The 13,939-nt window shown below is 36.5% G+C and overlaps 1 protein-coding gene across 11 annotated transcripts in view; it reads right to left on the bottom strand.

Annotated features, from left to right (window-relative positions):
• SEC22A (SEC22 homolog A, vesicle trafficking protein) overlaps positions 1-13,939 on the bottom strand; it is a 42,467-nt gene that overhangs the window by 19,617 nt on the left and 8,911 nt on the right. For all 11 annotated transcript variants that reach the window (XM_042843091.2, XM_065561500.1, XM_065561501.1 and 8 more), the window contains 4 exons: positions 12,849-13,012; positions 11,373-11,567; positions 5,280-5,398; positions 1,531-1,596 (listed from right to left, as the gene is read on the bottom strand). In XM_042843091.2, coding sequence (XP_042699025.2) covers positions 1,531-1,596; positions 5,280-5,398; positions 11,373-11,567; positions 12,849-13,012 — 544 coding nt within the window. The remainder of the gene's footprint in view (positions 1-1,530; positions 1,597-5,279; positions 5,399-11,372; positions 11,568-12,848; positions 13,013-13,939) is intronic.

The following is a 13,939-nucleotide window of genomic DNA, read 5'->3' as shown; positions in this document are numbered from 1 at the left end:
GGTATTCCTGAAATGTGGTGGAAGACAAATATCAATGGAGTTCTGTAAATACCTCACTATTCGTTTAACATTTAGCACTAAATTCCTATTCCATTTAGGTCCAATTTTTGGCCAGTACAACTTGACTGTAACCGTTTTCTTGTAAATTAATAAACAGCAATACATGAAAGATGGATACGTTGTATGGATTGGGGAGTCACACTGTATGGGGAAAAATCCCAATAATCTAGTGAGATTAAATTTCTGAGTGAAGATCATCACATAGTAGAACAAGAGCATTATCATATGAAGTGCAAAGTGGCTGGAGGACTGCAAACAAAGGGTAAAGATACATGATAATGTATCAAGTTGGGGTGTTCTTCTGTGTGGCATTAGCTGTGATCTTATTTAACATTTTTACTAATAAACTTCGAGAGGAGGTGGCCAATATGTTATGAACTTCAGAATGGTTGCTAATCTGAGAGGAAATACAGTCACTGAGAACAGACAACAATGCAACTGGACCTAGTGTGGTTAGAAATATTATCAGAAGATACAAAAGATGTAAACTGGAAAAATGCAAGACAATGGATTTCAGTACTGCTGAAAGACACTTATGGAAGGGATTGTAGTTGACAGCAATTACGTACAAGTAAGCAATGTAATATAGCAGCAAAAGAGGAAGTGAGATTTCTGACTGAACACACATTATGTTATGAAGCAGTGAGGTGATAGTCTCAAAACTGACCACACTTGAAATAGTGCATTTAGTTTTGGGCTCATCAATACCAGACAGATAAGCAAAAATTAGCAAGAATTCAGTGAACAGCCATAATGCTTATGAAGGGACTGTGACAATTGACTTATATGGAACGACAGAGAGCTAATTATGTATAGTTTAGCTAAGCAACAACTAAGAGAGAAGAGGGATTTGCTAAAAATTTAACAATCTATTAAGAGCACAAATATGAAAGAAGGAGAAGAATTACTCAGTGGGATAGAAAGACTGTATAACGAGGAATAGTGAGATAACACTGAGGAGAGGAAAAGGAAGACTGCGTATCAGGGAAAACTTCCAGATGGTGAGATGTATTAGCCTGCGTAATAGTCATTTTGGAGAAGTGAACGATTCTCTATCCCTTGTGACATTTACAAGCTAACCTGGGAATAACACTGTAGGAACAAAATCTGTATTTGCCCAGGAAGATGGAAAAAAGGGACCTAAAATGTCAGTTTCATCTTTAACTTTTATGATTCTATTATGCTGAATCATACAGCAATCCTAATATCAGCCTCCCGAAGGAGACAAACACATCCCTATCTCGATAAACTAACTGGGAAAAGACAATCCCAGAAAAAAATAGCCCAGAATCAAGCATGTAGGCGTGAATCCATGCTGTGATCTCTCATCACCACCAAAATAAGAGCAGAGGTAACTCTTAAAGTCAATCCATTCAAATATACACAATATTTAAGAAAACTTGATAACATTTGTACACGACTAAATAATGCTTCTGAAGACTATTGCAATATGGAGCAGGAAGAATTTACCTGATACAAGCAGGCTGCTGTTCCAAGGAAAAACGCAATGACATAACTGAAATCTTCACCCTCGTTCTGTGAAAAGAGAATAAAAATCCAGTATTTTCCCAATGTATTTCAACAAAAGTAAATACACAAGATATGCATGGTGTACACAGATAACTTCTAGTTCTAATTAAAAATAATTCAACATACAAATTTAGAATGACTTCCTGTACCAAAACTAAAGTGGAGAAATTAGAAGGCATCACTTATTTCTCTCTGGGAAGGTCAGATTCACAGAACGGAGTTAGGAGGGTCCAAAATATCCTAATTATCCTTGCTTACTATTTCTATTCAGCACAGCAGATACCTAATGCTGGGATTCTCAAAAGAGCTTAAAGGAGGCTCATCTGCAGCTTTGGGCACCTAGTTTCCCTAGACTAGTTTGAAAATCCCAGTCTAAACGTTGGGAACTAGAAGCAGTAGCAATTTGCACAACTGTCTTAATATAACATCATCACAAAATGGAAACTGTGTAAACTGAAAAATACAAACTGTCCACTAGGGTGTGCTAAAATTCTATGTAGAAAACAATGCAGGCAAACATACATTAATAGAAGAGAGAACAAACAAAAGCATGACTATTTACTAGACAAAGATTATTCATAAACAGTTATATGGATAGCAAACTGAATTTCTTTTAAGCAGAACAATAAAAAAAAATGAACTTAAAATTACAGATTTTCTCACTTTAAGTTGCTTTTCCTTAAACAGACTTATTTCTTCTAATATATTCAAACAGGTTTTAATATTTTCCATAAAGCTGAGCAGAATAAATTTACAGTGATTATTCTAGACTGCATTTTCATGCTTTTCAAACAAACATCTGCCACAATCAGAAACTTTCCCATACGAACAAGGGCACTCATGCAATCTGTTTTTCATCAAGGAGAATTCCATTTCTAAAGGAAGCTGGTCCATTTGGAACTACAGCCCCTCTCTCTTGAGAACACGTTTAGCTTGACGTTCTCTCATCTGTAGCTCTGACTATAAAAAAAATCTGTACTTCTGCACACAAAATTTATGTCCAGGAACAGAACTTCAACAGATTATAAAAACTTTCACCTCACAGTCACAACAGAATCCAGTACAGTGTAACTACAGGTTACAAAGTAGTTTTGTAACCTCTAAATGAATTATTGATTAAAAAGGAAAGTATTCTAAATTCAGAAGGAACCTTTGTAATGAAAGATTTTTTTTCCCCTGGAGTTAAACTTCCATTTAATATTGTGTTCGGATGACTTCTGCCTTGACCTTTATGGATTTATTCCATGTTAATTTTAAGTTCCTCTTCATTTCACTTATTCTGGGTGGATCCAAAATGCCAGGAATTAAATACTAAACACTATATTCCATCTCTAAATCACTATCCACCATAGAAAGAAACTGAATTGGACACCACATTATTGGTTACATAGGTTAATTCTACACTGGAATATCCTTCTGCAGCTGTGTTCCTTTAGAAACAGAATAAGTAATACAGATATTATGCAATTAAAGAGGTGAAATTCTGTCCGCTATTTGTGCAACTCTGTACTGTAATTTATATTTATAAATCTAATGGCATGGCAATAAAGTATTCAGGAAATATTATTTATATGTACATAATATATAAGAAATATGATTTGTGAAGGAACAGGGCATTAATTCTCTAGAAATGCCACATGAAACTGCATAATGCATTAAAAAAATCCATATACCTTGGCTTTATTCTCATTTTCAGTTTGTAATAGTAACAACGACCTTGGCACAGGGCATTTTCATCAACTCCTCCCAGCCATTCATTAATCTTCAAGAAATGCCCTGGGCCTCAACTGTTAATGTTTAAATTAATACACAAGTATGTATACAGAACACAATTAGAATGCACACACCATCTTTCATATTTTAGGTAACCAGTGTCCTTAAAAAGTGATTAAGCAAACACTGATAATGCTGTGATTATGAAGGAATAGTGCACAAAGTCTTATACACCTGAATTTACTTTACTGAGAGAATAAATATTAACCAAAATAGTAAGATTCCCCCTACTCCTTTTGAAAGCCACCACAGGATCTTCATCTTCCACTAGGACAACCATCATGAGAGGACCTCAGTTTAATGTTTTAACTGGGGCAGATACTCAGCAGCTGTCTATTGTCATAGCTTCACTGACTTCAATGGAGCTATGACAATTTACACTATGAGAAGATGTGTCCTTCTAAAAGCACAGTATCCTCCATTCAGTACAGAATATCAATGGCAATGTATCTTATAGAAGTAATGGTGTACAAAGAAAAACCTCTTATTCATTGCAAGGTCATGAATCACAATATTGAATGCAAATATATTTTAAAAGGGACAGAACTTCCCATAACCAAGTACATAATTTTTCATTTTATTCTCAAAGGAACAAAGGTCCTGGTTACAAAAATCCTTCAAAGACACATGTTCTGTGGTTCTTTGCTGACAATGGGCTAGACTGTCCAAATTTTGAAGGCATATCATTTTGTTCGAGCATTATGCATAACAGACACCAATGAAAAAGTGGCTTTTCAAAGTTTGTCATTATGGCATGGGTTTAGAAAATAGCAGTCTATGCCCTGTACTGGTGGGATTTGCAAAAGTATCTAAGGGAGTTAGCTGCCCATCTTCCACTGATTTACAAACTCCATTAGGCACCTTTGAACATCTCTTCCTGTACACACTCAATAATGGATATAGAATATTACTCCTGGGGGAATTTTGTGCCAAAAAATAAATTCTGCAAAATTCTGCATATTTTATTTGTCAAAATAACACAATATGATCACTCCAGTTTCAATTATTTTGGTAATTTATTTCAAAATACCTGTCAGCAAGTATGTCTAACAATACAGACAAAAAAATAAAAAGATTCAGGAAATGTTTTTTGACAAATAGATTCCTTACCAGATATATTAATACAGAACGTTGAGTAATTCATTTAAACTACAATACAGAAATGTATTTTCCGAACCTCTCAAAAGCAGTGCAAAGGCTTGGGGGAGTCAAGGGTAACGGAGGAGCTGAGGTAGAGGGAAGGAGCCTGGGAATGAACCTGGAGGGTTGTTAGGTGTGGGTGGGAGAAGTATGGACCTTGGCTGACATCAAGGCTCTCCCATTCAGTCAGGCACATCTGCCCCTGTCTCCATGTGGCCCTGGAAACCCTGCCCCCATCTCCATGTGGCCCTGGAGCCCCCCATCCCATTCAGCCCTTGGCTCAATGCTGTCACCTCACTAGCTCCTCAGCCCATACCCCAGTCTGTCTCCCCACTAGCCCTTCTGACCCTAATCTCTGACCCCCACAGCAGCCCCCGGTGCCCCACTCTCCCACCTAACCTGCCTCCACGGGCAGACTGCTATTATGAACGCAACTGGCTGCTAGCTGTTACTACTGGTCAGACGGCTGTTCTGGTGCCACAGTGGCCTCTGGTGGGCAAAAGGCAGAATTGCAACACTTCTTGGGCAGAATGTATTTTCTGCGGGAAATAAAAAAATTCTGCACCAAACATGAATTCTGTGTGTGTAATTCCCCCAGGAGTAGTAATATACATATTGGGTCTGAAATCAATAGGAACATTCATATGAATTAGGGTAGAAGGATTTGGTTCATACTGTAAAATTTATATGAACTAATTATGATTGATATTTTGCACAAACGTGGCACTCTGATTTCAGTTCTTCCCCACTACAGAGTTGTAAACATGGTACAGTACCTGCAGAAGACTTTCTATGGCATGAAATCCTCTAATTAAATTCAAAGCCCCACATAACAGGCTCAGTATAAATGAAACAATCCCTGGCAGAGTAACAGCTTCCAGTCGTTGATGAGGAGCTGCAAGGCACAGGATAAAAATGGTATGAAATAAATCAAAGCATTTTCCTTAAAGTTTAGAAAAATATAAATCTTATTTTTCAGTGATTTCTTCCTGCTCAAAAACACATAATTAAAGTTGGTAAACCTTTAGTGTATATGTAAAATTCTAAAAAGAGTGAAAGATTTGATAAAATATACTTTAAGGAACATCAACTCTGTATTTTAGTTGAAGTAATGTCTTTGTTAAAGAAGAAATTTAACTTGAGATATCCAGTTTATTCAGCACGGTGCTGCAGATTGTTCAAACATGCCAGTAAATCAATACCCAATAATGTACTTCCTGGTAAAATTTGTCCAAAATTAGCAACCAGCTAATAAGTCACATACTTGAGAGCTCCTTTCACAACCTTCACTGTTCTTTAACACTAACGCATTAGTAAGGGCTATCAGGACTGATTTAACTTGTTTGCTGAGCGAAATGCTGTGAGGCAAAGCCTATTACATGCCACTACAGCAAAGCACACCAGCTGTAAATGCTACCAGAGATACAAATGGAGAAAAATTCTGGAACTACATCTAGTATTTGTACTACAATAGGATACATACTTTCCAGTTGTGATTCAGAAGTCTCTTACTGATTATATTAAAAACAAAATACAGAAAGGGATTTGAAAATATACATTTCTCTGCATACATTTATTTGTGTTTATGAGGGGACACAGTTACACAAATGACTGCAAATGTGTATCAATCATTATTGTGCATTTCCACAACAAATAAAATGGCGGGGGGTGGGGAGGGAATCCAACACAAAATCCGTAACAGTCTATGCAACATGGGGAAGGGGAGGGGGCACAAGAGGGTCACATATTTAAATCATTTTGCTTAAATCAGTGAAGTGTAAAGGTGCAAACAATGAAGTTAACGAACTGTAACATTAATATAGAGAGGGGTGTCAATCCTGATTGTTTGCACTTAACAGCTGCAGACAAAGGCTCTCCAAATAGTTCAGATTACTCCAAATAGTTACAGAAACCACAAAAAATATAACAAAAGCTATTTCTCCTGATAAGCACATAAGACTGTTTGAGTGTCATTGTGTCCTAACTTTATTATGCTCAACATATATGTTTTGTTATAACTAATTTGTACAAGACTTAACATATGTTTTTGTTTTAAACAAAAAAATACCCTGATACTCAACTTCGATAACTTATTTTTATTCTAACCACAAGACACATTAGATGTGGCAACTACTAAAGTTAAGGTTGGATGCCAATTTGCATTCTAACTTCTTCAGTTACTTATAACTTTTTTCAAACTTTTTTTTTTTGGCTGAAATTTTAGTCTCAGCCAAATTGCATTTATTTAAGCTGTTGGGTAAAATTAGTTCAGCTCTTGTTCAGTTTTATGAGTAGAGGGAGGAAAGCCACACCCACATTTTCCCCATATATTCCAATCAGGAATTTTACATTTTGATAACACAAAAATGAGGAACGTCTTATTCTGGAAAAGTAAACAGTTTTGTCAGCAAAAATCAGCAATTTTGTGCATGAGTGTTAGAACCTTTCTCTGTTTTTTCTTTAAAACAATTTTCAGGCACTCTAATTAAGGACAATCTACACCATTGCTAAAGCTATTAAGCTCCTCAAGGGATTACACATTCTATTATCAAAAGAGCTAAGCACCAGACAGCAAATAAATGCATAAACAACAGAATTTAGAATGTCAGTTAAAGATGGCAGAGTAAAAGACAAGCTGTACTAGAGCCACTAGGTCCATCAGCCTGTGGAGTTTATAAACTCTTAAGAGGAGACAGCAGATAATCACTAAATTAGTGAGTTTTTAGTATATGCCCGGGATAAAAAAACATACAAATTCTGATGTCAGAACTTGTACGTTCCCTGTAAAGAATGACTTTAAATTTATTCACATTTCTCCTGCTGTCCCTCCCCCGCTGCCATTTTAAAAAACGTAATGGAATATTGTGATTGAAATATCAAGCACTCAACTTTTTAGTGGCTTAAGGGAGCTCCAAGAAGTGTAACCTGGCCTTCTGCTAGATATGTAGTACGTTTTATTGCTGTTTACCTTATTATATGTAAACCTCAATGTACTATTTTTACTAATTTATACAGCGAGTACCTCTTTTAGTTCCACTGATTTGAGAGACTGTACCAGTTCTACTGGAATTCCTTATTTTAAAAGTAGGAAAGTTAATGGTACCTTAACTTTAGAAACTGAGATTTGAAAAAAAGCTTTAAAAATATTTAAAATCTGCCCTAACCAGACAAATGTATACAACAAATTAACAGTCTGTTATCACCACATTTCTAAAGCATGATGAAACCTGAAATTATCTTTAAAGCAAAATACTATCAGGAGTTTGCATGCTGCATACCCAGGGGTGAAAGTAACTTAAAGGACTTATCAGTACACCGGAGTCCTGAACGGGGCGTGGTCTCAATTGGAAGAGGCGTGGCCTCAACCGGAAGAGGCGGGGCCTTTCAAGATTTAAAGGCCCTGGGGCTCCAGCTGTGGCTGGGAGTCCCAGGGCCTTTAAATCACTCTGGAGCTACCAGCTGCAGAGGCGGCTGGGAGCCCGGGGCTCAGGGGCGAATTAAAGGGCCCGGGGCTCCAGCCACCACGGAGCTCCGGGCCCTTTAAATCACTGCGGAAGCCCTGCCGCTGCTACCCTGGGGCAGCAGGGCTCAGGCTAGGGCTGGGGTAGCGGCGGCAGGGCTCCGGAGGTGATTTAAAGAGCCTGGGGGCTCCCTTCAGTGGCTGGAGCTCTGGGCCCTTTAAATCACCACCAGAGAAGCCGGTCCAGTCCCTACATTAAAAAATAGCTTTAATTTATTCATTATACAGAACAGTTGTTCTCTAAAGAAAGGATTCCAATTTTCAATCATTTGAACAACATTTTCATAAGCCTAGACTCTAAATATTGTTCAGCATCAGATATATGCCCAATAGCTGTATCCATTCTAGTAATGCCAAATGCTTTACCATTACAGCTACAGTTAATGGGTCAAATACTGCTCTCAAGTTACACTCGTGTAACAAAACAGAATTTGGCCTGTGTGTCTATTTAGCACCACTTACTAGCTGAAGTGGTTTAAGACATGTAACTCACCCAACACAAAACTCATATCTGAATGGGAAAGCAAAAGAATTATGGGACTTTGAGCAAGGAAGGTCACATTTGGAAAAGTTATCCTTGGAACAGAAGAGAAATGGGGAAGTCTGACCTGCTGCATAGGTATCAGACAGACAGCAAAGATTTTTTAAGCAAGTCGTTACTCTGGGAGATGGTTGCAAGCTTATATTTGAGCAAGCAGCTGACCTGTGAAATTCTGGAACTGCTCTAAGATAAAAGACTTGTATTAAAGGAAAAATGACACTGTAGTATCCAATGGTCCTTTCTATCAGGAGCAAAAGGCAGCTAAAACTTAAATATTGGGAGAAAAAACAGAGTGTGATCTTCCCTGGATGTATAGGCCTTGAGAGGGAGAGTCTGCAACCAGGCAAATTCAGAAAGGAAGAAGAGAAGAGAAAAATATGCAAAATAGAGAGGAAGGACAAACTAATTAAATGAAAATAGGACAGGAAAATTGAGAAATGTCAGGAAGCAATACTTCTGAAACAATCAGGTCAAGCAAAAACCAGCAAGGGAACGCTGACTTCTGATTTAAAGTTTAAAAAAGAAAATCTTTAACTTGTGATAACATGATAAAGAAAAAAGAAAGGAAGAATGGAAAAGAGAAAGAAAGGTGCCTTACTGCATTTGAATTTAAGCTACTGTGTTCTCAGAGGATCTTTCATTCTAACAGTGTCATAAATAAGCATCTAATGCTTCCTGAAAACACTTATTTTTAAAAATAATCTATTTAGAAATAATTCTGCCTCTGCCATAGACGTTCAGTATTTTTCCTTTTAACCATAAACTCCATCCAGAGGATTTTTATTGAGTTTATTTGCTTCCACTTGTGACACCATAACCTTTGCCACAGACACAGGATTACATCAGGCTGTTAAATAAGTAGCAGGAGATTAACTCTGAAGAAAGGTGCAAGTGTCAGAAGCGATAAAAGGAGTCCATAGAATGTCCATAGAATTATAATAAAAATGTATAGTACATATATACACAAGCAGAAGTGGTACTAAAAATGTTTTCCACATTTCTCCATCAGTCACCAACAATATTAAGAATGCCCTGGATGATTTAGCATAGGTATATGGCATAACTTGAGAGGTACCACTGTCCTAAATAATTTGAACCTGATTACACATTCTCCTTTGTTGTTGCAGTAGTTAGATTTTTTTCCCCCCAATATCAACGTTATAATCATTATAACTATAAATTATTTGCACTCTGATAGCTCCTAAAAGTCTCAATTAGGATCAGAACCCCACTGTGGTGGGCACTGAACAAACACCTAGCAATGTACCTTTTTCAACTAAAACAGCATTTTAACATCTGTAGAGAGAAAACCTACAGTAGAAATAGAAGAAACTGAAGTGTTTAAGGTAATCGCTGAAAAAGAATTACTAGCATAATAGTTAAAGTGACTTAATATTTGCGAAAGTGTACACATTTTAGCTGATCACTTATTTTACAGTACTTTAATAAGAGTTCACATTTGTGTCATTAATTCAGGCCCTAATCCTGCAAGATGAACTGTTTGGTACAGAGTCCAGGGCCGTCTGGGGGGGGGCGGGGGGGGGGGGGAGCAAGTGGGGCAATTTGCCCCAGGCGCCGGGCCCCGCAGGGGTCCCCACAAGAGTTTTTCGGGACCCCTGGAACGGGGTCCTTCACTTGCTCCGGGGGCCCCGGAAAACTCTCGTGGGGCCTGGGCGCCCGGAGTGTCTTCCGTTCCGGGTCTTCGGCGGCAATTCGGCAGCGGGGGGTCCTTCCACTCCGGGACCCGCCGCCGAAGTGCCGGGTCTTTGGCGGCAGGGGCCCCCCCACCGCAGATAACCCCAGGCCCCCTGAATCCTCTGGGCGGCCCTGACAGAGTCTGCCCATGTGGATGAGCATCAGGACCAAATATTTTTTTAAATGAAAAATGTTTAACATTTAAATTAAGTTTTCATCATTTATTCTATTTTTTCACTTCACTGAACTTGAAGATTGAAACTAGACTATTTTGTTTCACTTTCTCTAGTCAGTTTCATTTGTAGAATCCATGCATTAGTACAATGTTTTTGTGTTCTTGTTTTCATTCTTCTATTCTGCTGGAAAATACCCAAATTTGGAGCTTAACTGCTTGAAAGTGTTTTTAATATCACAAGATAAAGTCTAGAATCATATGTCAGTATATACTACTCTAATATCCAAACTCACCAATGCATTAGTTATCATATATGCTTTAAAAAAGTTACCCTATAAAATTTATTCTTTTCATGATATACATGAAAAAATTCAAGACTTAAAAAAGAACTGGCATGACAAAAATAAATGAAAATATGCTATTACTGATGTGATGTACTAGGTACAAACATTTTTTTAAAGAGTACTGAATTTAAACAGGATAATTACTTTGAATTTGAATGTCAAGGACCTGCCCTATGTGGTGCTCTTCCCACTGAGTCCAGTAGTCATGACATGCCGACAGTAATACAATGCTTTCATGATGCCTTCAGATCCCATTATAAAGAAATCACTAACTGATTTATGAGTCTTATAAAAAAATATGCATATTTAAATGTCTACCTTCACTTGTATATTTTCATTTAGAAACCAGTCTATCAGTAATTGCCCTCTATGGAAGCTGCAGGGGAAGAGTAATTAACTGAAGCCACACCTGCTAAACAAGGACACACATCCTAGGTCATGGCAATTGTTCTTTATACAGACTAGCAACTAACAAAGTACCAGGTTTGGCATTATTTTCCATATTTCATTTTGATTAAAAAAAAAAAGCAAAGTAAACATATGGCTCTGTATCTGGTTCACATAAGATAATAGTAATTAAGGTACCAAACTCACCAGTAGATATCTTACCAGTACCCTTAAATTCTGCAGCAGATAAGTGTGCAAATCCATTAGTTGAACCAAGTTCAGACATGGAAATTTGATAAGGTGGTCTCAGCTTGATTTCTGTCTGCATGTCAGCAAGATTTATCTTGGTCGACAGAGACCGTGGGTTATTATATCTCTGCTTGGTCCTTTGAATAAAATTATCTGTGTAAAATTAAAAAAAAATATCCCTATAGACATTTGTTAATTAAATCATTCCAGAGTGAGGCTTTATGGGTCATATATTTCTAAAATACAAATTTAAATTTATTATTTGAAATTCTTACATTTATGTTGGAACATTCTAATACTATTTCTGTTTTATGACTAATATATCAAGGACTAATTAATTCTGCAGTATAAAAAAATTAAACTCTAGAAATCTAATTACTTAACGACTGTGAATAAACTAATGACTTGCCACGGCATGATACTGAAAGCACTGCTAATATAATGGATTTATTTCACTAGTTTTAGCTTCTCTCTCAATTTAGCAAATATTCTTATAAAAATAAAATAATTCTTTTTTCAGATATAAATACACTTAATTCATGTGACTTAAATTGCAAAATATTAGGGCTGAATACTTTCATTATATCTTCTCTCCTCAGCAGTAAACACACCAATATAACGAAATTACTCTCTTAACTAACAGCTAGGAAAACACATTGAAAGATGGAGAAAGGAAAGAAAGCAAACAGTGGTTATTCTAAAGGACACCTTTAAAAAACAGACTAGATCAGCTGCATTGGAAAACTGAATGAATGTAGTAGGTACTACATTTTTTTGCACCTTGTATTCCTTTTACTCTGTCTAAAATGTATTTTGTTAGAATACATAAAACTAGTTTCTTTTACCTCCAAATGAAGGTATAATTTTTAAGCTACTGCAGATATCAGCAGAAACCACAAGAGATGCTACAAGTAACGCCACATGTAGTAGGTATTTGAAGCTTGAATCACAGAAAATTCAATGCATAAAGCAAATCAAAATCTTCACTTCCTTTCTTTGCATTGAACAAATAACTATTACACAGTGAAGAGCAAACATATAACTGGGATTTTTTAGTTTGGAAATGGCTTACCAAGCTCAATGTCTTTATAGGTTCAATATTTTGATACGGGTATAATGTCAAACATCTCAACATATTACTAACTGGCAGAAGTTAAACTCATCCATATTTGTTCACGCAGAACCTGATCTAAAACTTACTGAAGTTAATGGAAAGATTTCCAAAGGATTTTGCATCAGACTCTAACAGACTGATTCAACTCCCACCAAAGACTATGGGAAACTTTCTATTGACTTTAATGGGAGCTGGATTAGGCCCTAAATCACCCTAAAGCTAAATAACTATGTTTTAAGTTGTACGTTCTTTAAAATAGTTAGTTGAATTTGAATTAGGATTGAAAGAGTTATTGTAGTAGTAAACAGTCAGATCCTTACCAAACTCTATGAAACAGTATGGTCGGATGGCAGTATTTGTCCTCATCATATTGTACGTGGTGATGAACTCTTTCTGAAGCTCATCCAGGAAGCAGAAAGCCAGAACACTGGGGTAATTTTCAGTGCACAGCATCATGTAGCTCACTCCCAGAGAGCTAATAAAACTATAATTTAAAAAATGGTTTTAAAATTTCAAAATTAAGTCCATGTAACTTACAGCTTTGCAAGACTGGTTCCATATGCCATAAACAGAGAAGCAAAAAATGTCTATGGGGTAATGAAGACATTAATATTTATTGAGAAAGCCAGAGATTGTTTTAGGGAAAATTTACTTTTAGATAATGTCTTTATTTTAAACAGAATTGTATTAATGAATGAGAAGCTATGTTATACATATAAAAGTGTATAGTGTGTTGCAATGGACTAACGTGTGGAAGAGAGGGAGATTTTGATAAAATCCTTAGGCGGGAGGGCTGGGGGGGGGGGACACACACGTGGGTATCCTCTCCAGGGAATGGCACATTTAGAATAAATGCAGAACATGCCATCTGGTGCATTCCAAAGGCAAAAAACTGCTCTTCAGAATTATTTTTTATAAGTGAGGGTATTAAAGTCTTCCATAGAAAGGATGTTTCATCAGTATCCAGAGATGGAGATGAAGATGACCAGAGACAGGAAAATCTTCCCCCCCTTCCAATTAAACATTTGGTATATATCTATACATATTTCACTTAGATGTTAACAAATTGTTGTATTCGATTATTGGTTCATGAAACACAAGTTTCAAAATTAGTTGAAGTATCTGTCATATACAGCTTAAAATAATCAACCTAATCATTATATATCAAGATTTTAAACACAGAGTCTTACTAATAGATGGTAAATATATAAAATCTTTGATTACACGTGATGTCCAGTTCTTTAAAGTTTCTTTTTAGTTTATCAGTTGTCAAAGAAATTATAGATGTATTAAGATTTACTACTGAAGTTTATTAATAAATTCAAAGCTACAGTGCTATATTTTTTGCATAATTAGTTAAAGCAATGATCATTAACTTCTGAGAGGAAATATTGACTTTTTCATTTGCATT

Source organism: Chrysemys picta, chromosome 11, assembly GCF_011386835.1.
Source record: "Chrysemys picta bellii isolate R12L10 chromosome 11, ASM1138683v2, whole genome shotgun sequence".
Classification (NCBI taxonomy): domain Eukaryota; kingdom Metazoa; phylum Chordata; order Testudines; family Emydidae; genus Chrysemys; species Chrysemys picta.
This window is presented reverse-complemented; position numbering and strand designations above follow the sequence as displayed.